We start from the raw sequence: 27,982 nt of genomic DNA on the forward strand, positions 1-27,982 counted from the left end.
ATGTTACGGGAGATGTGAGAGGCGGTCCGTAAACAGTGAGCGAATATGGCGTCTAGCAAGAAGGGGAGTGGGAACAACAGATTGGAAAAAGGTGTGAATGGAAGACGCTCGTCTAAGCACAAAGAAGGTCCAGTGGGTGAGTTGTTTTTGCGGTCTGCCTACTACGCCCCCTGTGTCGGTTATCCCGTTTATAACCCCCCCCCCCCCCCCCCCCCCGTGTCTAACTGCTAGCGTCCGTTAGCAGTTAAGTTAGCCGTCCTCATGTAGCTGCCGGGGGGTCTGTTTTAGCAGTAAAAGACTCGTGATTCTTGTATGACAGAAAAAGGTAGATGCTGGGTTAATATGTCCGAGGTAATGGTGAATGAAATACCCAGTCAACCTCTGAACCGCTGTCGCTGGCATGTTTCTAGTTAGAGCATCCCCCGCAGGTAGCGGCCGCATCTGCACCTTTTATAAGTAATTGTAACGTTAGCAGTCAGGTTATCTGTGTCATAGACTTTGACTAGTGGTACGTGTACTGTATGTGGCACGTGCTTGTATTTACATTCACTTGTCACTTTTCGTGACCACAGCTTTGACCGCTGACACCGACCGGACCCACCTCAACAGGTACGCCAAACACAAACCACTAGAGGAGGAGACTAGATTAACCAGATTAAAGCCGAGAGTGTAAGACTTGTATACAAAGGCGGTGATGATAGTTGTATTGCACTGTGCATTAATCGGTTAAGGCGGACTGATAAGTGGCGCTGCCACTAGTTCAACCGGTGTGACGTAAGAGCGGGATGACACATGGTGACTAACTGGCATCCTCTGAAAGGTGTTGGCAGTCTTTAACAGTATGCTGCTCGCAGGCACTGTGGATGTGCTGTTATTACTAAACACACTCTCGGTTTTGCTCTGTTCTTCTAGTAACTAGGCCTCTGTCCCATTGTATTAAGAACAGTCCAGCACACCACTTTCAAAGGGCATATTTCTGACCCCATTCTGCATGTTATCTTTGTCTTTGCTGTACAAATAAATTAGATTATGTGTGTAGGTCCTTATAATTGGATAGGAAGAGTTTTCCCTAATCTTATTTGTTATGTAAGGTACCTAACAGCCTCAGTTTTCATCAGATCTTATTAGCAGACTCAATTTTCTTTTCCCATTGTACAACTGAAGTGAACGCATTTATGTAGAGGGTGTGGAGGCTCATTGTTGTGAGTTTCCTGTTGAGTTTGGCCTTGTGTGCGTGTGAAGGTTCTCTGTCTGGTAGAAAGGTCAGAATTTCCTACACATGACACTGCTGGGCCCCCCCTGTGAGCTCTTCCTTTTTACCTGTGGTCTTCTCAGAGATTTTTTTTTTTAAAGCATTCTTCTTATAGACTTAAATTGTCACATTTCTGGAAATGTCACATCATATGGAATGAAAATCTATCAGAGGGACACGCTGGTTAATTTCTCAGTTTCTTATGTGCTGAGACTTTCTTCTTGCAGAGGTCATGCAGTGATGGAGGGTTCCATTTGTAACAGCCGCTGTGTTTTCATGTGCTTGGGTTTATAATTACCCACCTTTCTACAGAATGGGTCTGTTTAGGCTTGATAAAGGGGGAAGCAAACACCAAAGAGTTAGAGAAGGCTTAGACAAGATCAGCACAGTAAGTCAAACTGGCATTAAGAAGATGCTTCATTACAGCAACTCCTCTTAAATTTTGTGAGTGGAAGGAATTTCAAGTAATGGGAATTTATAGTCAAGACAAAAGGAAAGCTCTTAAGTGTACTTTCCCTTCGCACAGAAGTATTATAACTTTTTACCCTTTTTAATGTTTTTCAACTACATAAGTGTTTCATTTGCTTCTAGTTTTGCAGACAAGCTTTCTTTTATAGATAATATGCCTGCTCACCGCAGTCATTTGACATTTGGAAAAATACAGATGTTACAAACAATGATAAGCATTCCCATGGGGCAGTGAGCCAGCCACCACACAAAATAAATCCAAATGGAATTCAATGCATTAATTTTATTATTTAAATCTGTTTCTTATTGTAAAATGTTATTATGACTTCATGAAAATTTACCTAAAAATAATCATCCATCTGTTCATTTTCTTGTGGTTAAGAAAATGAACAGAGCCCTGTGCTACGAAGTGTGTTCAACATACCTAGGGTATCTTTTCATAATCTGGATTCACTTACCCTACCCTGGTCACACAAGGAACAATAAAATCATTTTAAATTGGCAGCCAACAGGGGGGGGAGAAAAAAAAAAAAGGAATAAGGTTGTGTCTAAAAATCTATTTCTTACTAATGTTCATCAGAAAAAGACAGAAGAAGCAGGATGCAACTTGGACAGGTTGCCAGTCCGTGTGATGACTGGTGGCGCATTCGTACTCATCTTTTCACCTATGGCTAATTTAGAAGCACCATTTACAAGAATATCTTTGAACTGTGAGAGAAATGCAGTCTACACAGAGAAACAGAGTAGATTCAAACCCAGGACACCTTGCTGTGAGGCAACAGTGCTAAACACTGCACTACTGTGCTACCCTGTGAAAATAAACACTAGGATTGAAAACATAGCCGCCTTGGTGCTGTTGATCACAACAGTAACAGCGAATGAAAACAAAGCATTGTTTTTCACCGGGTGTGTGTCTCAGTGTGCCTGAGTTTGTTCATCTCAGTATTTCTATAAGTAGGTGAAGGTTCATGCCTCTATTCATTGAGTTATGAAACTCTCATCTGTGATATCAGTCAGAAAGTTCTCACTGAGGTCATATTTTCCCCAGGAAAAATAATATCCTCCAAATTATGTTTTCACCATCTGTTTTTGGATTTTCACGTGCTGTTCATGTCCTGCATTCATCTCTGAACATTAGTATTTCTCAAGAGTTCACACATACTGCATGTTCCTGTTGCTTAAATTAACACGAATGTTTCAAAGGCACCATAAATACTCAAAACTCTTAACATGGGGAATAGAAAAACATAGCACTCGAGTATTATTGGCAGTTTAAGTGGAATGCTTTATGGCTTAGGCTAATGCAGTGAATGTCAACATCCGGCCCACCAGAGTTTTACACCCCCCCCCAAATATTACTGAAATCAAGATTATCCTATTGAGGGGGTAAAAAATATGAAGAGCGGGGGGACCGAACGACGGTGCAAGCCGGGCGTGTAGGTGGCTCGATGGCTCTGCGTGTACCCACATGTGGGTGGTGTTGGTTACAGCCACCATCTGTGTGTCTCTGTTTTCATGAACCCCACAGCCTAGTACCTACTTTTCTGTTAGTATTAAAATAAATGCACTGCCATTTTGTGCCATTGCGGTTGTGCTGTGTGAATCTTTTTATCACAGTCTAATATTTGTGCCTTTTGCCTTCATTCAGACCGTGCACAGAATGGACTGACGATTTAGCTGGTTTTGCCACAAAACAAAATATTATTTGTTAAAAAGTAGGTAAATTACCATATTTACATTTTTGAAAAAAAGGCACCTTACTGCCTGTAAAATTATATTACTGAACTTCACCATAAGATTCAGATTAAAAATGCTCTTTTAAAAGAAGTGTCTGGGTAGATTTAGAGGGTTTTGCATCTGAACTCTGAATGTTCCTACATTCATTAAAAAAAAAAAAAAAAAAATCAACAAAAACGCCTTCTGAAAAGTAGATGGTCCATAGATAAACTCATTGCTATCATTTAACTTTATATCGCTTCCCGTGCTCATTATATTTATAATGAGCACAGCTGCGTACAAGTGCAAGACTTACATCATTATAAGTAACATAAATTTGAAAGGAAAATTAATACCGTATTTTTCGGACTATACGTCGCTCCGGAGTATAGGTCGCACCAGCCAAAAAATGCATAATAAAGAAGAAAAAAACATATATAGGTCGCACTGGACTATAAGTCGCACTTTTTTTGGGGGGGGGGGGGGGGGGGTGATAGAATCCGAGCCCCAGAGCACAAATTCCATCTTGAACGGCAATTTAAAATAATAATGGATTAAAGAACAGGACGAACACGGTTACGCCTACGTTATGCTAACGTAGCACATTCAGCTACATGACGCACAACGAACACGTGTTCGGTATTGTAACGTTGTAAACACACTTCCAAAGTCGGCGATATTCACAACAAAGGTCGTCTTTATTAACAGAAAAACAGCTGCTGTAGGCCACAGCCACGCCAACCATAACTACAACAGCGGAACAGCAACACACACACAGGCAAGCTCTCGGTCTTTTTCTCTCTCTCCATGCTGCCTTCACGAACCTCCCGAACAGTCCGAAATCCCACAACATCAACACGCTCTCTAACTAAGAGAATCGCTACAGTATGTTAACGTAACATTAAGTTATTCAGATAACCATAGCATAAAGAACATACTAACAAGTTAACCAAACCATCAATCCATTGAATTCTTCATCCTCGGTGTCACTTCTAAACAATTCCGTACACTCCGTAGACGAAGCGCCGCTTCCTCTTCTGTGTCGCGTTAGTCAGACTCGTCGTCAGCTGCAGTTCCAATTATTCCAGCCTTTCTGAATCCCAACAGGATGGTTTGGTTGTCACTGAAGCCCATGTTTTCTTGATCCATCCAATGACTTCCAGGAAAGTTGGGTGGCGCATTCTCCCAGTTGCCGTTAAGCTGTGCTCTCCATCCATCATCCACTGCGCCCACAGGTTACGCAAGACTGCCTTAAAGCTGCAGTTCACGGAGATGTCAAGTGGCTGGAGTATTTTGGTTCATGTGTTATAAATGTCACATATACGTCGCTCCGGAGTATAGGTCGCACCCCCAGCCAAACTATGAAAAAAAGTGCGACTTATACTCCGGAAAATACGGTATATCAAATGATTATATATTACTTTGGATACAATATGAATTTTATTTTATTTTATTTTACGAGAGCATGTGGCCCTCACAGTATCTACTGAGAAATGTAGTTGATGACCCCTGGGTTAATGTAAGTGGTGGGAGGTGTAGTTAATCTCAGTGTTTTGATAATTTAACAATTTGTGAGGATATTCTCTGGAGTTTTTATGCAGCTGTTACTAAAAAATATAACTATTAGTTCCAGTAGTTGGCCAGAGAAATTAAATATTAAATTAAATTAAAGTACAGATTCAGGCACTGGTAACAAGTAAACTTTAAGTACAGTTTGATCAATAAATAAACTTATTGTTAATTTCACTGCTGATTCTTTTACTGTTAAAATTGAATAAAATCAAAACTTTAAACAGTTGAAATATTGCTGTCATATCATAATCTTATGATTGTGGTTTGCCAATTAAGTTGAAGGTCACAGAGGGTTGCAAGCTGATCTGCCAATAGCAAAATAGCCTTAAGTCACAGGGAGAAAGTTAACTGGGCCAGAGTTGTCCCTACACTCCCTGCTTTTAAAAGAGGCATGGTTAAAATCAACAGAGAACGAAGGGAAGCATATTGCTTCTGATCACGACGTCTGTCATACAGAGGCAAAGAGGTAAAAAGATAAATCGTAAAGACGAGCGTGCGACAGCCAAAGAGAGGGACAACATTGCTGGAAATCACTTTCTCTTTCCTCTAGGCAACCCCTGCCACTTTTTTCTTTCTCTCTCATTCTTTCCTTTTTTTCCTTTCATGCTCTCATTGTGGAAGAGAGGACACAGACATGGACAGAGACTTGAACTCAGATGCTGGTAAAAACTTTTTTTTTTTTTTCCCCTTTAAGCGTTACAGTTCTTCTTTATGTCAGTCATTCATCCTGTCAGTTGTATGTGAATAGTGGTCTGGAGGTTTTTTTTTTTAATGGATGTTCAATTTACACTGTCTTTGGGCCCCACAGGGAACATTATGTGTCTGAATGTTGCTGGTGTTGTACATAACTTATTAATGCAGACTCTCATCCATCTTTAATGTGGAGAGACCAGGTACCTCTTAATTGTTGCATTGGGCTTTCAGTGGCCACTTGTTTCAGAAAAATACGGGAAAACAAGGGATGTTGAAACCTTTTCATTATTGACATAGCTAGAGGTAGCCTAGAACATTTGTGAATGCATACAAGGCAGAGGTGATAAGGACAGTAGGTGAGTCATGGGTTTTTTTTTGTCTGATGGTACATTTACCATCTGTGATACCATGTATGGTAATGGTATCTGTGTGTGTGTGTGTGTGTGTGTGTGTGTGTGTGTGTGTGTGTGTGTGTGTGTGTGTGTGTGTGTGTGTGTGTTTGCACGCGTATGTGTTTCATCGTGGAAAAATCCTGGTAAGATCCCAGGATTTTCTGCCAGTTATAGAAATTTTAACAATACACAACTTTGGCGCAACTTTGCAAGATGCAGTCGCAAAACTTTACAGGTATGTAGCTGAGATCCAGATGAAGATGCATGTGGTTCTACACAGGAGTACTGACTAATTGTGGTATTATGTGCTAATGATTATGCCAACTCATGGATTTGAATGCCAGCATGTGACAGGTGTGCGATCCTATTCCAAAATAGTTTCTAATAACAGCTATGCTGGCTTGAGTGTAAGAATTTTTTGTCTCCACCCCCCCTCTGTTCTAGGCATTATCATTTGTCAAACAAAGGTGAAGTCTTTATTGGTCCATTGTATGTTTGAACTTGTAATAAGATAGTACTGGTTTGCCTAACTGTTAATTTGCATTTTATTTGCATATGATTTTTGTCCCTGCAGTTAGATAGGAGTGTAATGTCTCCTGGCCTAATTTTCATTAAACAAGTTTCAGAGCAGCTTATTTTTATCCAAGGGTTCATAAAGTTCAGGACCCGTCAACATCAGGCTTATTGGCATGCTCAGATGAGAGAGTTGCACCGCCGGCTCTAATTAGGCAATGCAATTTTAATATTGGGTATGTGCCCAAACTGGTTCGACTGCATTAGCATGGCATTTGGGTGATTACTTGACTAGCACCACTCACTGTATCGCTGTAGGTCACATTGCTGTGAATGTGTTTATGCAGAGAGAGATGAAAGTATATTTATAGATGTTCTTTGTGTGTGTCTCTTGCTGTTTTATTCTGACGTCATGCGTTTCATTGTACATTATATTACTGCTTCCTGTGTTGTCAGGTTCTGAACATGTGCAGTCTATGCATAATTCACTGGCTCTTGGTCAAAGCCTGAAATACAGCAACAATCCAAAAATTGCATTCTCATATGGTTAGATTTGTAGGTAGCTGTTGAGTTGTTTTGAGTCTTAGTATAGGCTTACTTCATTGAGCTTTATGAGGAATTTGAGTAATGTTTGTGTAAGGTATCAGGGTAAGTGGCATGTGGTTTGTGACTGGTGCTTTGCCTCGGCTGTCCTTAAAACTCTGTAAAACATCCACCAAATACACATACACCTGGCTTTTTTGTAAATATGTCCAACTGAGAAGCTGTCATTTAGAGACAAATTTAGCTTGAATGAGAGACAGAACCAGTGGACAAGTCTTGCCAGTGCTCAAAGCTAAAAAGTCTTGATGTTTAAGGATAGTCAGCCATATAAATGATACTCTTGGCTCAGTGAGTTTCAGTAGCACAATGTTTCAGTTTCCCTTGAAATCATGGGATGATATTAGATCAGATAAAGTATTCCTTTCACATGGCTGAACTGGTTGGAAATATGGCCCGAAGCTGCTTCATTAAGCTTTAGATGAATAGACAGAACTTTATTAAGATGGAGTCATAAAAAAGAAACCACTTTTTTCCACTGCAGTGCTGCCTGTGTAGTCCACTGATTTGGTTCCATAGATTTGTTTTGGTCTGTCTGTATTCCCCCAGGGCCAATGAATACATCCTACATTTAATGACTTTCACCATAAGCAAGAAAGTAACATTGCTCACATAAATTCACAGGGTTTTGTGTTTGTAGATAAATAGAAGTTTTCTGCTTTTGACAAAAACAAGCAAAAGGGATACTAGTGAGTAGGTAGATGACATAATAGGACAGCAAAGAATGACTGACTGGTTTCTGGTTTGGGGAAAAAAAAAAAAAGCTGTAATATTTGGGTTTGGAGATGGGTGTATTCAAATGAGGCTTTTTTTTTTCCCAACTTCAAAACATTCAGAGCAAATCTGCTTGATATGATTAAGTCACTCAGTCCCAAATTTTCAACAGTTACAAATTATCATTTAGTATATTAAAAAAATTGTCTTCAGAGGCTCTCTTGTAAGATGTGAACAAATTTGAAGATAAGCAGAGTGAGAGGCAGATGCAGCCAGGAAAATGAGCAGACGGACAGTTGAAGATATTTTTCATCCTCTGTGCGTCTTTGTGTGTGTGTGTGTGTGTGTGTGTGTGTGTGTGTGTGTGTGTGTGTCTGATAAATGTCTCTTTGCAGATGTCAGGGGGATGCGATTCCTCCCAGCAATCTGAAATTGCCTCTCCTATTACTCTTCCTGAATGGCAGGGAATAACAGAATAATTGTGCGATTAGGCCTCCATTATTTCTTTGACCCTTGAAACAATATTTTTCTTTATCTGTTCACTTTTCAGCATGCATAGGCAACTTCTGCTTCCTAACCAGCGATTTCCCTTTGATGATTGTTTTTACTTAATTATTTGTTCATATTTTTTTTAATTGCTTTTTCACAGTTGAAATTTTAATATCAAAAGTTAAAGGATCAAGGCTTATTCTTAGAGTGGAGCCATGTAATTTTGAATCACTTAAATGATCATAATTTACCACAGCATAGCGTTTTTCTGAACTGATTGCTATCTACATATTGCCATAATAGCCAAAATCAGTCCTGTAATTTAATTGGTCAGTGTCAGTCTAATTAAAAAAAAAAAAAAAAAGCCTTCTGTGTCTGTTTTTCCCATAACTTCACACTTTCTCATCTATTGGGGAAACAATGCTGCCTTAGTGCTTTTTTTTTTTTTTTTTTTTTTTTTTTTTCCTGCATTCTGTGTATCCAGTGCCCCTTTTTTTTCTTTCCTCTGTCTCTCAAGACATCTTACACAGTAAGTACCAGCTAGTTCCCAGAGATGTTATGGAAACTCCAGTCTCAAGTGACTCAGTAGGAGAGCACCACCCAACAGGGACATAGTGTTCGATCTTTGTTATTTTACATTTGGCTAGAGATATGAGCACACTTGATAAACACAGTCAGCTTTGGGTTGTCAGCTGTATACCTCCCTTTGCGATTCTTATGTGAGTTTGTTTATGTGTTTTTGTCAGTGTATGACTAATCTGTGTTTGTTTCCCAGCAGCATGATGCCAGATCTCGGTGGATTTTCGCTGCTTAGCTTGGGTTTACATCATTTAATTTCAAGCCTTGCTTAACACGTTTCAGTCCATGAGATTCCATACATCAGGATGTAGGGGCTCAGTTAATAGGACTAAGAACATTTTATAGGATATATCCAGTAATATCCCACTTGATACAGTTTCTACATGCTGATTACAGCTGTGGGTGTGGTGCAGAATGGTGATCGGGATGCTTCTTTTTATGCTAGTTGGAGCAGATGCCAGCTTACAGTCAGGTTTTTACAACTACAGTAAATGGCAATAAATCTGGTATTAGGTGAATGGCGTTATTAGTAACTAGATAATTGCAAAATATTGAGATTACCCCCTTATATTATCAGTTATACATGCCTGCAAGTGAAAAGAGACTTTCCCCAGTAGAATACATAGTCATGTTCAAAGAATGTTATTCTTGCATGCAATAAAACAGATGCTTTCTTTGTTTCATCCTCTGCCTTCTCCTTTTGTTTTGCTGCTTCTAGTGATGGATACCAAGGCAGTGTTTGCAGCCCTGTACAGCGTGTGTGAAGAAAATGCAGCTTTCTTCTCAGGAGGAGCCAAGGGGTCGCAGGGTGATGCGGCACGGCGGCTGGTGGAGGCCATGAAGCAGATTCAGGAGCACGCTCGCAGTCTGGAACCTGTTATTTCTGGCTTTGCTAATGTTTACCATCACTTTGACTTTGACCCACATATACCTGCTAATGGCTATCGCTCCCTGGTCAAGGTAGGCTTTTACATATTTTAAGGTCTGTTTCTGTGTATGAATGAAGTCTTGGATGTGTGTTCTCATTTCATCTCAGTTCAGCTTAGAGAATAAAACACCCCTGTACTGCAATACATTCATATCAATATTCTCTCCACACTGCGAGAAACTATTCACAGCACCTCTTTGCCTGGATATCACTTTGTTTCAAGGTCAGTCCATTTGTTTTACAGATTGATTTTATGTTACAAAGTGGGCAAGATAAATTCCTCCAGCTGCAGAATATCTGCCACTACTGTATCCACTGTACTTTATCTTGTACAGTTATTGATGAAACATCATGACCTTCAGTTGCTGTGGCCCACCACAACAGAATGAGTCTAGCAGAGCAGCAAATGAATCCTGTTCTGTTTCTAGCTTCTCTGTTTCCACATTTATAATCCTTCTCATTCCAGCAGTACCACTCTGGCTAATCTGTAACACCCAGTGAAGCAGGAAGTTTTTTACATGTTCTCATTTAGGCATATTTTCACACGTTTTTTTTTCCTTTAGGCTTACCACACTAATCTTAATCACAACTTAGACAAATCTTCTGGGTGTGCTTGTTTAATGAGTGCACAAACGGAGACTAGCGAATAGCTTTTTTTAAATAAGGCACATTGCTATGTATCTATGCATTTCAAGAATAAATATAATTCTGCAAAGATTGTGCCCCTTTATTACCCAGTGATATAATCTTCCCAAATGCTTCTAATTGTATTTAATAATGTTTTTTTTTTTTTTTTTTTTTTTTGGGTATTCTGATTTGAAAATTAGGATTTGTTTTATGTGGCATGTTTTCTAATTGTAGGTATTTTATTGTCACATACTATTTTCCAGGTTGTGCGTTGCTGCCTTCTCCACATCATCCACAAGGGCCGCTACATCACAGCCAACCGCCGCAGCATCTTCTTCCGAGCAACGCACAATGCCGGGGAAATGGAGGCGTACTGCAGTGCTCTGTGCCAGCTGCGTGCCCTGCTGTACCTGGCTCAGCGGATGCTGCATGACAACAGCCACGGCGATCTGTTTTTCCAGGATGAAAGCGGCCTCAGCGAGAGTTTTGTCCGTGAATACGCATCCATGCATAAGGGTTGCTTCTATGGCCGTTGCCTGGGCTTTCAGGTGAGATGAGCTTTGTTGAGTAGTCATGTGATGTGAGAAGGATGAGAAATAGGAAGTGTGGAATGGGGAGTGTAAGACGTGGCACTACTTCACGCTTGATTGTCAAAAATTCAATTTTATGTGAAGAAAAATTAGGACACGGGAAGAATAAATTCACATAAAGTTAACTGATATAGGTGTCCATAGGTAAGAAATAAAAATATATAACAGGGATCCTCAAATCCAGGCCTCGAGGTCCGGTGTCCTGCAGGTTTTAGATGTGTCCCTGATCCAAAACACCTGAGTCAAATATATGTCATTAACAGGACTCTGGAGAACTTGACTGCATACTGAGGAGGTAATTCAGCCGTTTGAATCAGGTGTGTTGGATCAGGGACCTCGAGGCCTGGATTTGAGGATCCCTGACATATAATTTTCTGCAAAACAGTTCTAACAGTACAGACAAACAACTCACTGTACTCATAGCTTCAGTTCTGGTAAAAATGATCTGTTAATTTTTCATATTACATTCTGCAGAGTTTAGAATAGAGCTTGTAGGGTAAAGCTCCTCAAAGGTTTTTCTAGTAATTTGTAAAGTATTCTTCAGTTTTGAAAAAAAGAGAACCTGTTAATGATTAAAGTTACTAGCCTGTTACCTGATGCCCTGCTTTTAGGACTTGACCCTAAAAAGAGCTGTTTAAAGCTTTGAGAAGTACTGAATGACAAAATGGTCATCTTTAGAGCAGTCCCCTTTGAATTGAAGGGAGGCTGAACCCTCAGAGGACAGAGGTCAAAAGAAAACTAAAGTGGAAAAAATGAAATATGCATTGCAACTATCCTCTATGAATTTCTAATGTCTAATAATTCTGATATTCTGATATCCCATCAACCATGTTTCACTCTCTCTCTCTCTCCCTCTCTCTTTTATTTTAGTGCTTGTAGCTAAATTTGTGGTCTAATCAAGTATGTGGACAGTGGATTGGAATTTAAAGTTTTTTTTTTTCTCTGTTTTTGCACATCTCTCCCTCTAGTTCACTCCAGCCATTCGCCCCTTTCTTCAGACCATCGCCATCGGCCTTGTGGCCTTTGGAGAAAACTACAAGCGGCATCAGTCAGGAATAGGTCAGCATCAACTTGTCTGCGGCTGCACCCTCTCATCATCCAGCCAGATCGTTTTCATTCATAGATCGTACTCATCCATCCCCACACCTCTTCTACATTACTCCCTGGCCCCTGACTGTGTACCTTTTGATGTTGTGTGTTTGGATTGTAGATGCTCTTTCATCCCTTGGAATCTTGAGGGCTTACTGCTGTGCTTCTTTTATATTTCAGAATGTTTTGAACATGCACACAGTTATGTACAGAGGCAGCAAGAGAAGAACATGCACTGTCATATACACATGTATTGTGCACGTCCATACACAGACAGATGAATATTTAACATTCAGAAAAGCATTATCCTTTTCTCATGGTTTCTTGTGCTCTCTGCTGCACCACAGTGGAAGCAGGAGGTATTGCACCATATGGTGAGTGTACTGGAACATCACCCCTTTTTATTATGTTCCTCTGCAGTGGCCTATATAACTATATGAAAAAGCTTCTTTCATCCTAAAGCTCCTATTCTCCCAAATGGTTCTGCACTTAGCACTGTGAGCTACATTAGCTTTCCTGTGCCTGTATAACATCATGATAAAAGTGCAAGCATCTTTTCATGATTGCCCATCCTTGACCCATGATTATGGGCAGTAAACAAAGCTTTCAAAGCAGTCTAGATTGATTAATATAATGGAGTCCTTGTGGCTTAACATGGGACTAGTACAGAAGACTTAAAAATGCCTCTGGTAAAAACTGCTCTAGTGTTTTGACAATGTAAAAGCCAATTTCACTCTTGAATTTCTTTTTTTTTTTTTTTTTGTCCAGATGCAACTTTAATGTTCATTCCCTCCTCCACTTGTTCCTGCTGTTTGTGTGAAATCTTTCCTCTCATATCCCTTATTTTAATCTTTTGTCCTTGCTAGTTACTTTTTGTTTCATTTTAGCCCATCATTACAAATACACATTCCTCCTTTTCTTTTCACCATACTTTAATTTCTTTTCTTCTGTTACTTTGTCTCTGGTGTCTCCTCCCCTTCTCCTTAATTGCTTCTCCCTACTTTCTCCAGGTGTAGCAGCCAGCTCTTTCTTTACCTCAGGAAAGTATGCCATTGACCCTGAGTTGAGAGGGACAGAATTTGACCGCATCACCCAGAACCTGGATGTTCATTTCTGGAAGACATTCTGGAACATCACTGAGACTGAGGTCCTGTCGGTGAGTAGACTGTTAATGCTTCTTATATATTAACACACAGATACTCAGAGACACACACACACACACTCTTAGACATCTGTAATCCAGTAGTGTTACCTTTGCTAACCCTTGGACCAAGATATGCTCAGTGCTCTGTTTTTAATTTTAGAGCAGTACCAGGAATATTTTGCTTTCCTCTGGTAATGGTACCTTTCTATCATTATGCATTTCACCTACAGGCTGTTAGTAATAATAGAATGGAATTCAATTTATTCAATGGGGTTCATGATTTATTCATTCAGTTTCTCTTTCTCTCCAGTGGCCTGACTCACTCTGAAACTTGCACTCTTTTCCTTTCTGTCTTTGTCTGAATTTTTTTTTCTCTAAACGCCCGTTTTATTTTTTTCCCCCTCTGTCTTTCACTACAGGGGCTCGCCAGTATGACATCCACTCAAGTTAAGGTAAACCGAGCCCTTTCTGTGCCTCCTGTGTCCTTTGACCTTCCCTCGGTGGCCAACCACAGAGCATCAGTAACTATAGCTCCACCATCAGCACACATCGGCATTGCTCCTGTTCAGATGAGACTAATTTCTTATGACCTGCGTGAAGGACAGGTACTGGAATCATTATTCAGTTCATACTATATTGGCACTACTTGAAATTTCAATCCAATCTTTATAAATGCAGATTATCTGCAAAGCTAGATGAACTCTTGTATCTGCTATACACTTATCTTTATGTAGTTGTTGTGTTGAGTTTAACTGTTAATTCTGGTTGACAGCCAGATATGGGCTTGTAATACGTTTAAGATGTTAATGTGTTTTTCATGCCTGCATGGTAGGCTAAGACATAATATCTTCAAACTTTTGATATGAGTGATGAAAGAAACCTAATGAAAGTGCAGCTACAAATTTAAACTGTTTGTGTTGCAAATAATTCACCTAAGTCTCCATGGTAGAGGTTAAAGTTACAGTGTGTAAAATTTTCACTGCTAGATGTCAGTAAATTGTAGATTGCAGCCAACTGAGTTCTGCTTTCTTACCCCTCTCAATTCAAGTGCATAATCCTAGCTGCAGTGTCTGCTGTAGGACAAACATATTTTAGTCAACCAAGAGAGATCAAAAGCATGAAATCTAAACTGTATCTCATAATGACCATGGCTGGCTGGTGTGTTTCTACTGCTGTTTGTAGAATAAAAAAACAAACAAACAAAAAAACACACACATTAATACAGCATGAAAGAGTAATTCATCATAGGCAAAGGCAGTAAAGCACTGATGGCCATTCATCCATCCATTTTCTACTGGGAGCAGTTGTAGAAGAGGTGCTCAGACTCCACCCTCTCCAGCCACTGGCTTTAGCTCTTTTGGGAGGGCCACTGAAATTTTCCCAATCCAGCAGTTGACCCAGGAGGCATCCTAGACTGATCCCTGAACTGCCTTCAGTTTGCTTTTTTAATGTTGAAAACTAGTTTCTCCACTTTGAGCCCCTCTTGAATAGCTTGAACGTCTCCCCTAGGACTGCAACAATTCATCAACTTGAATAACTCGATTACATTAAAAAAAAAATCTATTGAAAGGCTGTAGAAGTTAAAATATAAGTGTATGTGTGCAGATGATCTTAACTTTGTTTGATATGATGTTAGGCAGCTTTCAGCAAGCTGCCTATTCTGTCACAGTGATACCTGCAGCAAGCAGGGCTGAGTCTAAAGAGGGGCTTGGGGTTTACTTGATCATATTTATTTCAAGACCAGTAAAGCATTGTATCAATTTTCCATTGATTAGTTGGATAATAAATACTTATGTCTAATTAATGAGCCACAATAAATATTCAAAAAGACAAGTCTTTCAAAATGAACTGCTTATTGTAATTTCTAAAACAGAAACCCATGTTTTTAACAGTTTAACTGCATACAACACAAATTATATTTTTTAAAGAAATCATTTTCTATAGTATAGTAATGTCAAATAAAATAAGGTATGCATACAATCTGAACTAAGGCACAAATAAAATAGCCTTTACTCTGTCTTCTTGGAAGGATTTCTCACATTAGTAGAAGGCAAAAAACAAAAAGTTCTGACAGTATTGAGATAGAGTTGGCGTATATTCATGTGTATGTGTTTTTGTGCATGTTTGTGTGTGTGTTAGTGAATGAGTGAGCATGTGTCTGTAAGCCTTTAAAGGAGCATGTTGTGGCTACAATGAAGATATCTGCATTCTCTGTAGTTTGTCCTGTGTTTTGATGCAAAATGTCATGCTGTAGAAAACGTATTCTGATGGTAGACGTTAATACTAATTAATGTTAATACTAATTCAGTGTCCAACCTAACAGCCCCAGGTCAGTGGCTGAGAGCAATACACGATTACTAAAATAATGTGCGCTCAGACACCCCACCACAATCCTATTCTTTCTGTAATTACCCACAGCTTATAGCTGTAGGCTATGTAGCAAGCTTTACCTTTGCACTCAGCTCTCTTCATTACAACAGCCCAGTGCAGTATGTGCATCACTGCAGAAGCTGCACCAATCCTCTGTCAATCTCTGACAGCCAGTAACAACATACACAAGGCAAGAAGATAAATAGAAGGGCAGTGCTGGGTGCTAGAACCTCTCCACAGTTTGTTTGCGTCAACCAGATGACACTTGCAGCATTTACATGACTTTTTTGGTGTTATCTGTGCGTGTGATGCATATTCAAGTGACCAGCTCTGGTGGTCAGAAAAATATACTGAAATAGAAGATGACAGTTTTCCCCCCCATGTTTTTTTTTAAAAACATTTTACATGTACCAGACATTAAAAAAAGCTTTCAGTAAACAATTCAACAATATTTATTGGCATATGTGGTGCAACAGCTTGAAATCATCAGCTTAATCATTAACTTTTTCTGTTCAATGTGTTAATATTATTTTCTTTTACTTTTTTTAAGTTTCATTTTTTTTCTTCTGTGCCTCCTTTTTCTCTTAGACTTCTTCTCCATAAGAGCTGCTCTCTTCCTTTCTTTGTAGCTTGGCACTTAACCACACACGCAAATTCAGGCGTTGATCATGCTCCAACAAACGGTGTCCTTTTTATGCCACAAAATACAAGTCTGCCTCAGTTCAAACACTCTCTTACCCACATCTCCCCTTGCTCCTTGTTTCTGTTAATGAATGGGGAATTAGTGCGTGTGTTCCAGCAGGCAGCAAGCTGCTGCAGAATAACTGGTTAATCCCCTTCTCAATGGAGCTGTGTTGCTAACACTAGAAAGAAAATTTATCAGCAATAAGACCTTGTGTGGAACCATCAGCATGATCATGAATATTGTAAATACTAAAAAGATCTTGATTATTTGTCCGAGTTCTTCTTGTTCCTAATATCCTTTTCTCACTCTCTCCAGGATAGTGAAACGCTGCTGTCTCTCTCCCGCTCTGAGGGGGGTGCTATCTCTCTTTCCCTCGGGCTCAAGACCAAACGCCTCCCCTCTTCTCCATTCCTCCTGATCCACTTCCATGGCGGAGGCTTTGTGGCACAGACCTCCAAGTCTCATGAGGTTAGACGGTATTCTTACTGGATCTGTTTCAGTTTCAGAAGTGTTTTACTTTGAATAGAAATTCATTATAATTACTTCTGCCTTGCATGATAAAACCAACTAGACTCACTAGACTGTTTTATGTCTAGTATTTAACTGAGATATGTATATGACCATATTGACCTGTTTGTAAAACTTATGAGCACAATGCAAGAAAAGGTGGCACCTACATGTCAAAGCACTAACAACAGTACACCTCTAACACGTTGCTTTTCCAGGATTTGTGCCGCTATCACCAAAGCAGTCATCCAGCTAATTTCACCTCCTAATCCCTTTAGTCATGTTTTCTCAGACTAATTGTTATGAAAACCCAACTAATTAAAGTGTTGATGAGGCAGACACTAGTTGACAGCAGAGGAGAAGAGGGGTTACCAGTCTGTCTCTTCCTCTGTCAGTAGTGTGACATGCAATGGGCCTCTAGATTAATTATTTTTATAATTATCCCCTGAAAACTTGACAAACTCTCTGATTTCACTCTGTGGTTTACTTACTGGTAAGGTGCATGCAAAGCTGGCCCTTGTCTGTCATTATTTTCTGTCATTTAATTCATCCTCACTCCTCTTTGTTCTCACAGAGGAGGAACCCGTGTCCTAGATTTAATTTCTAGATCACTGTGGTACAAAAAGAAGCACACAGACACTAGCTTTGGTGTTGACTTAGATATTACGAGTGTGTGAAACACTTAAAGAGAGTCTTTTTTTTTTTTTTTTTTTTTTTAGGACAGTATATGATTTTTAGTATAGTTTGTACCCCTGCTCCCTGTTTGTTCCGTGTTTGTGTGGTCATCTGTGGCTTCGTGTGGTCATTATGTGGCATCAAGCTACTTATAGCTGCTTTAAGACGTGGCTCTGTGAAATTGCAAAGGACACTGGCATCCTTGATCTTCAGCTGCATAGCAACCAGAGGATGAGAGGGAGCAATCAGAGAAGGGGTGTGGGGGGGCTGTCATGTTGAATTAACAGAGAACTGTACAACCCCGCAGAGAAAGATTACCCAGGGCACTAATGGAAGACTTGTCAGACTATCCTTCTCCTTTTTTCAGGGCTCGCCTTTTTTTTTTTTATTACATCCTCCTTCTCAATCTTTCTGATATCACAAAATCCTTTTTGTTCACTTTGTGCACTTTTATTGTGCATCTCCTTTTAGTTGTATTTGGGCATCACATTCTTGCCTCCTCCCTATTTTGTTCTGGTTGCCTTTTGCTTTCTTTATCCCTCTTCTGAGACCAAGAAATAAAGAATAAAAAAACAAAGTTTAGAAAGACCAGCATTTCCCCTTATCTCTCTCTGCTCATTTACCCTCCTTCTGATCCTGTGTCTCCCATCCTGTGGGTGAGATAAAGAGTTCAACCTTAGTTGCAGAAGCCTGTGGTGGTCTCATTGCACAATGATGTTGATATCACAGGAATAAATGTACTTAAACTCTGTATTTAGCAACTTGGGCACAAACCCACACTCGTCAAATGTAGAGGTACTTTGCAGATTAACTGCTATTCCCGTCTAAAAATGAGTAGGACAGCAGCTCTTGTTAATTCCTGCTTAGAGGACAGATTTGGGACCCTGCAAAATTGTGTGTCTGTGGGTGTGAGGAGAGTTTCCTGAGTCATGTAAATTTATCTAGCCTGATTCCCACCCAATAAAAACACATGCACATACTGGGGCTTTTTTGTTTGTTTGTTTTTTTTGATGAATGCTTAGCTTCTTTTATGCTGAACTGTCTGACTAACAGAACTGCCCATTGACTCATGTTGACACTCATTGTAGGCTGCTGTTCTCACTTAGAAGACGCATACACCTTAGGAGTACCTTTACTGATTTGAACAAACCCGCATTGCCTTGCCTGCACAGTGCTCAGACTGCATGCACGCCGACTTATCTGTGCGCTCACTCTGAGATTTACTGTGACAGGCAGAGCTTTAAGACACCACACCTGACTGCTGGAGCTGCTACTTTGTTTTCTTTTTTCATACTAAATCAATGAGGGGTGAGATGGCACATGAACATGTACACACTGTGCTCTTCCTGCCATTGTGAATGGAGATCTGATGCTTTCACCAGCAGCTCTGTCATAGCAAAGTTAAAGGTGTTGGGATTTGATAAAGACAAAGGAGGAAAGGGGGGCAGGGGTGCTTTGGGGGAAGAATACTGTATCACAACTTTTGATGCCTTTCTCACCTTTCAAGGTCACTGCCTAAGTAGAGTAAACACCTAACCTGACTGTAACAGTATAAAAATTCTGACACAGAGTCTGTATTTGTAGATTGTCTCTGTATTTCCATGCCACCTTCTTCTTTGTCTTCTTTCTTTATACTTTGCAAAATAGGACATGTGGGCACCATTGTTATTGCAGTGCAAGAAGAAGGGAAATGGATTTGACTGTGAGGGCAGTGCTCATTCTCTTTGTCTAGACTAGTAAGCCAGAAAGCAGACAGATGACATCAGAAAAAAAAAACATAATTTTGCTCTTTTTATTTCTCTCCCTGCCTCTGTGTTCACTTGTTCATTTTATTGTGGCGGCTGTTGGTTCTCATAAATTTACCAACATAAAAAAACACTTTTTTTTTTCTTTCATAAAGTCACCTCTCTATATCCTTGTCTTTTTCTTCCTCGTTCAGCCCTATCTGAAGAGTTGGTCCCAGGACCTTGGTGTCCCCATCTTGTCAGTGGACTACTCTCTGGCCCCTGAGGCCCCCTTCCCGCGGGCCCTAGAGGAGTGTTTCTATGCCTACTGCTGGGCTCTGAGGAACCACCACCTATTAGGTACACACATCATACAGCATTGTTTATACTTGTACTGAATCTGTATCTCCCCTGCACATTTTCTGTTTAATCATTAAAATCATGGGAATAGTATATAACAGATTCACAAAGTACTCAGACTCCCTCATATTTTGTTCACTTTATTGAGCTAAAGATTTAATTAAACTGTGAAATGAAAGAAATTAACTACCAGGATTGTTCCATGTGTTAACTTTCTGGTAACATAGGCCTTCAGTGTGATTTGACAAAAAACCGCTAGAAAACAAGCTGGTTTACCTATTGCTACAACAATGATTTAAAGCATGGAAAAGCATTGGGCCACTCAAGGATTGAGGCGTCTCCTAAAGCCGAGAGAACATCAGTTGAGAGGCCTTAAGATAGTAGTTCATTTGCTTGCTATCCAGTCTGTTGAAACTTGAGAGAATCTGCAAAGAAGGGATAAATTGTCCGAGTCTAGGTAGCTTGTAGAAGCTTATGGAAACGTACTGAAGAAGACTCAAAGCTGTAATTGCTGCCAGGGATCTTCTACAAGCTACTGATTATGGGTCTGAATCATTAAATAAATTATTAAAAAGGAGATTTCAATTTTTGATTTCTGGTAAAGAAAAAAACATTCAAAAAATAATTTTGTGCTAAAACTGGAGTTTGCTTTTGTCCAAATTTTTTGTGTGCAGTTGTAATAGTATGTCCCTTAGGTAGATGAAAAAGAAGAATGTTATTAGAATTACTGAGCAGGCACAGTGAAGGGATAACACCCACCTATTTCAGAGTGAAGGTTTCTGTGGAGTGCTTCTGTAAATCCTCTACTGCGTTCACCAATTTTTTTTGTACCTCCTGAGAGGTTTCATTTATCACTTTGAAAGTGATCGTGCTGTATGCTTCTTGCACTTTACTTGCTGCTGAGCGCCGTCACACCAGTTGTGACGCTCAGAATTCCGACAGAAAAAAGAAGCCATCTGGTCGGTTTGGGGTACACTTGTCCACTGAAGCACGCTGTTTCAAATTAACAGACATTGCAGTGCAATATGTTACTGCTATAGTACAAGTCCTCAATATCAAAGCTATGAAGCAGGCAGTCAGACACTAGTTCAAAAGAGCTGTCTATTATTACCTGAGTGGTGAACAGAAAAGAGTGTTTGTTACACTGCTTTTTTTTGCATCTCAGTAATTGTTAGTTTTAGAAAAAGATATTGCTTTTTCTTTCTTTGTCTCCTTCATGTTTTATTTTTCAATGTTTTCCCTGTGAATTATTATTTTTTCCTTTCCCTCCTTATTCCACACCTCCTATAATTTATTTTTTTTTTCTTTCCCAGGATGGACTGGAGAGAAGGTGTGTCTGGCTGGTGACAGTGCAGGAGGCAACTTATGTGTGACAACATCGATGCGTGCCGCTGCCTTTGGTGTGCGAATGCCAGATGGCATCGTGGCAGCCTATCCTGCTACCCTGCTGACGGCCTACGCATCGCCTTCCCGTCTGCTAACGCTCATGGATCCCCTGCTGCCTCTCAGTGTGCTCTCTAGGTGTCTCAGTGCCTACGCAGGTAGGGGTGTGTGTGTTACTGATTTTTGTCTGAAGTTGCGATTACATCATTCGGGAGACCAACACCAGCAGGGACAAATGAGTTCTTAAATCTGTTAGTCCTACATCTTGGCAGATCATATCCGCAGCCAGATGGGAGAAACCTGAACTCGCTGAATAAAGGGTGACTACGGTCAGCTCGAACTGACTGAGCCTTTTTCTGGCTTTGACTTTGTACATTTGGGAGAGCTCGTTCAGATATGTGCCTGCAACTTTGATGCATAACCTAATAGTTTTTTATGAACACTCTCTGTTTTTGTAAAGGTATGTAACCCAAACCAGCAAATAAAAATAATTAAGATGGGCTCAATACAGCAAGAATGAAATATTCTCATAAAACGTCTAAGCTTTTAAACAGAGGTAGTGCTGATTAACCTTTTAAAAAGCTACATTGGCTATATTTTTTGTTAAAATATTACCTCTATTCAGTCGTTGTCCCAAGATGCCTATACTGCTGAACAACTTTAACAGGCTGGCCACAGAAATCTGCAGGAAGAATAGAGCAAGACTTTGTCCTAAAGTTGATTATCATGTCCTTGTAGTTAATCCAGTCAATAAATTCCTCCACCGCTGGTCTATGGTTGGCTTTTTCATCACTGAGCATTGACAGAATGACAGACTCATCAGTGAACGTGATACATCTTCCCGCACTGACAGTCATTTATATATTAAAGACAGATAAAAATGGTGAAAGGACACAGGGAATGGCGAAAAGCTCAAAAGGCATCAGGAAAAAAATGAAACTGACTTTTTCAATTATAAGACGTCTAATGTTCAAAAGTTCACCTGTCAACATACAAATCCAAACCCAGTGCTGTGGATTCAGTTTAGTCTTTATAGTTTTTATAAATGTCAAACAGCAACAGTCTTTTCTGATGTTATAGGTAGGTAATGTATAAACCCTTTAATGGCACATCTGGTTTTTCATAAATTGTCACTAACACTTGTAAGTCCTGGAGAAAGGCTTATATCTTTTGATAATATTTTTTTTCACAAGGCAAGAGAACTGCAGGGGACTGTGAATGACTGCAGGAATTGGCTAACAATATGTGACAAAGATATTGCCTATGCTGAGTCTCCTTTCAATAACTGAACTAAAACACTCATCATTTTTATGTTCCTTCCTACTCTCATCATTGTGTATTGCTGGCTTTACAAATAGTTGTATGGCAGTATTGAACCCACTCTGTCAGCGTTTACTTGACTATTATACCTCTCCTATTATTGCTTTCCTGTCTTCTCTGTTGTTACTCATTTGTGCTTACTGAAGAATAACAAACACTTTTATCTATTTTGTACATTTATTTCCTTCCTTTATGTCATCTTCTCCAGGCAGTGAGCCACAGACTGAGAAGCAGGTAGAGAAGGTGAGCACGCTGAGCCTGGTGAGGAGAGACACAGCACTTCTGCTGCGAGATTTCCGACAGGGAGCCTCCAACTGGATCCACTCTCTGCTGGATTCTAGCAGAGCCTCAGCCTCCACCAGCACAGCTGCAGAGGCACCGCCAGAAGCCACAGGTATGTATATGAAACTGTTATAGTGGCTTGAATGTATTTGCTTGGCAGATAAAGTCTGCCTGTGTCTTGGTCATATGTCCCTGCTCGTGTGTGTGGGTGTATATTTCCCACATTTTCAGTCTTTTCTTTGAGCCAATTAATGTAAGTGTTCCCCAAGTTCATTTAAACCACTCATGGAGGTCAGTGATATGAATCCTTTTTTAGCATCTAACCAACCAATTATTGTTTTATCCCCAACTTTTTCTGCAACACTCCTGTATCCATGTTCCTACCAGTTCTGCTCTTTTGAGTAGCAGGGCTTTCACGGTAATTGTTAATTGTAGCCACCGTAAATCTGGTGGTGAATTGTAATTTCCATGGTGTCCCCTTGCCTTGGCGACACCCCCCACAGCTGCAAGCCCAGTCTAATGAGTGTTATTGGTGGGTGTACATTATTAAAAGGCCATCATGGCATTGAGATGGTTCATTATTAAACAGATAGGAGATTGGTAGCGATTTGTGAGCCGTGATGACTCTAACAGCTGTGTTTTGACAGTTTAGGGTGGGCAGATGCTATCATCATGATAGCACTTTTTGAATTTCCTCCACCTACTTCTCCTCTCTTCTTCCAGATATAGCCCAATTTGCATTCTAGGCTTTTAACTATTGGCTGTCAACCAGAGGACATATGATAAGTGGAAACAGTAGAATAAGTGAAAGTGATTGTGTGTCACTGAAGTTATTTTTCACGCGTCCTCCAGCTGCTGTTGGGTTCAAATGAACTAGATGCCCTCTTCATTCTTAATATGCTATATCTGCCAATTGTGTGGTTTCTGGAACTTCATTTCATTGGTTTTTTTTTTTGGTTTTTTTTGTTTTTTTTTTTTCCCATTGGCGTTCTTATTTCAGTTTTTCTCATTCGTCAGTATGGATGGTTCCTTCTCTCTCCTTGCTTCCTAGATGCAGTGAGGAAGAGTGTTTCAGCGGCGTCCATCTCTTCTCCTCACACAGACCCTCCAGTCCACACGGATCTCTCCGACTTCTCCAACCGGAAATTATCAGTGAAGAGCCATACATGCCAGGACTTGGGATCCCACAACAATCGCATTCCCAGCAGTGCACCGCTGCTCTCTGAGCGTGCTGTAGGTCATGCTTGAACATGTTTACATTGAGATTAGCTTGCTTTCAGCTGATGCTCTTATGCAGAAGAACCTAAGGGTATTAAACAGCCAAGATCTCTTGCTTAAAAGATCACTGGAGTGTTAGTGGGAATCATTGCCAGAATTAAAACTGTTGTTATTGGAAGATAGGTAATTTGATGGTGATTGTAGCACCATTTCAGTGAAGCGAAGTCCCACTAGCCTCTTGTTTTTGATCAGGATATCTCTGCTTTCAGCTTGCATTAAAAGGATTTGGCACACAGTTGTATCCTTTTTTAAGAGGTCGAACATTTTTGGGGCATTGAAATATTTTGGCCCTTTATCAAACGGTACTGTCTACCCTGCAGTGATGTGCATGTGTCACTTTGATGAACTCATCTGAGATTGTGTCACCCATCCCCCGCAAACAAATTTGGCTATGAAATGCTGACAGAATATCAAAAGTTTTTGGTTGTGCGGGTACTGGCAAGGTGTTGCAGATTATCCTCCTATTTTCTCACAGGCAGGCTGGATTAGTGGCTGGCTTGAGCAAAATAGCAAGCTGAGGTGACGTAAGATATTAAATATGCTTTTCCTTCTGAAATGGGGATCGCTCAGCCAAGACTCAGGCACTCAGCCAAGATTTTTAGAAGATTTTTACAAGGACAAAGTAAGACTGTGTGTGTGTGCGTGTGCATGCTTATATAACTATGGCTCATTGCTAGGCAATGGTGCTAGTTTCGGTCATTATGCAACTGTACTGTTTATAAGTTTTGGGAAACCTGCAGTCAGCTGAGACTGAAGTCATCTGGATAAGTGATGAAATGTTTTTCCCCATTGAAAATGCTGCATCCAGGTGAACAGAATCAACTTTTTGGGACTTGCATAACCAGCTTTTCTTGTGAAATAGTTTCAGCCTTTCTTATTATTTTATTGATATGGGGCTCTCCTTTGACCTAACCTAATATTTTCTCATCTTTTATGTAGCCAGAAGATGTCAGTTTCTTCCTCTCCAAGGATGAAGATCCCACAATGACCACTGACCTGTCTTCAGTGGCTATACCACCTCCTGCTGGAGAGGAGGGCTCTCAGCAGGAGCACCCCAGGGAATTTCCGCTTGGGTTTGAGCCCCTGCGCTCAGAGAGGATGGCAGAGATGAAGGTGGCAAGTTCTCCAGTGGTTAAGGATCCTTTCTGCTCACCTCTGCTGGCCCCTGACAGCATGCTGAAAGGGCTGCCACCTCTACACATTGTGGTAAGAGGACAGAAACCGTTAATTACACTAGTTCAAAGGTCACTCACAGAAATCTAGTCTTTGTGAACTGTTTGTCATTGTGTGCTTGCAGTAGTCTGTATTCTTTAGGGAGAAGAGAAGGTGCATGAAATTCAACTTCAAGTATAAGCTGAGCACTATAAGGGTAGACTGGCAGAAGAACTCTGATGGTAGCTGCTGTGGTGCTTTCTGCTGAAACAGCCTTCCTCAGCAGATGGAGGTTGACAATGTGTCATATATTTGTACTAGGGGTGGGAATCTCCAAGCACTCTACGATTCGATTCGATTACGATTCAGAGGACTGCGATTCGATTATAAAACGATTATCGATGCATCTTAGTAGTAGCAATCCATGATGTATTAACTTCAATTTTATTTCCATTTTAAAACTCCCATTTTATTTTATATTTATATTAAATCAAATGAAAGCAATATGGCAAGTACAAGGCCACACATTCCAGAGAACTGAACAAAGAAATTCAAATTGAAAAAGTGCACCTGTAGCATCATGTTTGTAGTAAATTAACAGATTTCAGCAAATGCCAAGTCTTAACCAACATTATGTGCAAACAACAAACAAACATGTGGTACCAAAACCACAACTTCCACACAAGAGTAGAATTATGTGCTAGCAGCTCTCATACAAAAATAATGCCTGTTGACTTCAGCTTAGGTTGAATAACATGGTTCCTCATGTTTGTCGTGTTTCCAAAATATTTGAGCTTTGTTTGACACAACTTGCATATCATGTAGCTCTTGTCAATGGATGTTTTTCCTTCGACTTCGTAGAAGCCGAAGTGCTTCCACACACTAGCTTTTAGTGCAGAAGGTGCCGGCTGGATTTGCCGCTCTTCCATCTTGCGTCTTTGTTATGTGCGCAGCACAGACTGTCCGGGTGCAACACCTCCGCTCTTCTGAGTTCCGCTCTTTATGTTCCGCTCATTACGTTCTCAGTTAGAGCTAACGTCTAGACAATCGATTGTTGTCATTTGTGAATCGATTCTGAATCGTCCACTTTGCGCATCGAGATGCATCTAAGAATCGAAAATTTCCCGCACCCCTAATTTGTACATATTTACGGTCGGGTTTTCCGAGCACTTTATGAAGACTTCTTGTCGACCAAGAAGTTGAGACTTGGAGACAATAGTTTCATCACTGGCTGGAGCTTTTGATTGTATTATACCGGGCACTTAAAATGTTAAGTGGCAGCATACCAAAAGATGTACAGTACAAAGTTTACAGATACTGGAATGAAACAGTGTGATGGGAGAGATTGGTTATGTTAAAGCCAGCTTTTCTTTTGAGAGGAGTGTTAAAATGAGGCTGATTTTAAAGTGGCTAGAATGAGTCAGCAAGACTGTAAAGAAATCAGGGACAAAAGAGACTGGGATGCTTGACTTCCTTTTCTTCATCCGCTAATTGAGATTCATGACGTGTCTGAAGGGAATCCAGATTTGCTTCTCACCATTTCTTACTCTTCCCTTTCGCTCTGTCCCCTCCCTCAGGCTTGTGCACTAGACCCCATGCTGGATGACTCTGTGATGTTTGCAAAGCGTTTGAGGAACATAGACCAGCCCGTCACTCTGTGTGTGGTGGACGACCTCCCCCATGGCTTCCTCAGCCTATCCCAACTCTCAAGGGAGACGAGAGAGGCTGCCAATGTCTGCGTGGAGCGAATTCGCGCCGTCTTCACCCAGGACACACCCCCAGAGCCACGGAAGCACCGCAAGCTGGAACGGACTGATGGGGGTGTGGCAGCCTCTTCAGGGGAAACCAGTCCTGTCTTTGTTGGCCCTATTGAGGGAGGGGAGCTAGCTGTCGGGAGAGGGGCTAAAATTGCTGATGGGGAGGGCTCAGTTGCTGTGGCAGCCCAGAATAACACTGACGCTGGTGGCATCGGAGCTTAAATAAGGTTAGATAAAAAGGAGACTGCAGTTCACTCGAGGAATGAAGGGAGAAGGAGTAAATGAAAGTCAGACAGATTTAGGCAGTGCCTAGATGCGAGACAAAGCATCCTGAAAAACAGACAGGGGGTGGGAGATGCAGTCTAGCATATCACCCAGTGTTTGAGAGACAAAAAAAAAAAAAAACAGAACAGAGGAGGAGCACTGAAATATAACTTCCTCTGCTTTACAATTCTTGCCACTTGTCTGTGCACCATTATACACCAACGCAAATCTGGCAGACAAAACGAACACACCCACAAGAGACGGTCATGTGTTAGAATACAATAATTATTTAGCAGCTACTTGGATCAAAGACCAGCACTCACCCACACACGGGACTCATACTTAACAGAGTTGCTGTTAGGCAGCAAAGGCTCGGACATAAAGCGGCACAGACGATTCACGGGACGAAGCCTGAATCTGTGATTCATATAGGCCAAGACAGTGATTCGAGGCCCTAATCAGATAGTAGTAGGCACACTATATATACTTCTGTGTGGAGTCACCTCCATCAAAATGGCCATTTGTCCTTTAGGGAATGACTCTAAGTCACACTTAATAACTCTACATTTTGTTCTCAATTACGCCAGTTTGGCAGTCAATACAGCTCACTTTGTGGATGGTAACTCTGTTGACTCTCTCTCCAGAATAGAATTACAAAGCTAAAACACAACAGTGCGAAAGATTCGAAACTGGCTGAATTGACTCACTTCTTTGCTCATATTTGTTGCAGTTTTTAATCATTTTATGAACTCTATGCAATAGTGTTAGTTTTGTTATTTATATCGGTTTTTATTGCTGTTATGTCAGGCTTAATTGTTGATTGTACTCTGAATTATATAATGCAATCTTGTACTTTTTT

General features: G+C 40.5%; 1 protein-coding gene across 2 annotated transcripts; it reads left to right on the forward strand.

Annotated features, from left to right (window-relative positions):
• lipeb (lipase, hormone-sensitive b) lies at nucleotides 1-27,264 on the forward strand. Of its 2 annotated transcripts, XM_030749939.1 has the most exons (14): nucleotides 1-136; nucleotides 9,707-9,948; nucleotides 10,807-11,091; nucleotides 12,102-12,192; nucleotides 12,570-12,596; nucleotides 13,233-13,378; nucleotides 13,786-13,971; nucleotides 16,737-16,889; nucleotides 19,543-19,687; nucleotides 21,001-21,228; nucleotides 22,599-22,784; nucleotides 23,724-23,905; nucleotides 24,890-25,156; nucleotides 26,680-27,264. In XM_030749939.1, the coding sequence occupies exons 1-14, from the start codon at nucleotides 46-48 to the stop codon at nucleotides 27,079-27,081; spliced, it is 2,631 nt and encodes an 876-aa protein (XP_030605799.1). In that variant the 5' UTR covers nucleotides 1-45; the 3' UTR covers nucleotides 27,082-27,264. The 2 variants fall into 2 exon arrangements, with proteins under 2 accessions (XP_030605799.1, XP_030605800.1); XM_030749940.1 differs by lacking the exon at nucleotides 12,570-12,596.
• Nucleotides 27,265-27,982: the final 718 nt, after the last annotated feature.

This window comes from Archocentrus centrarchus, chromosome 16, assembly GCF_007364275.1.
Source record: "Archocentrus centrarchus isolate MPI-CPG fArcCen1 chromosome 16, fArcCen1, whole genome shotgun sequence".
Taxonomy (NCBI): Eukaryota; Metazoa; Chordata; class Actinopteri; order Cichliformes; family Cichlidae; genus Archocentrus; species Archocentrus centrarchus.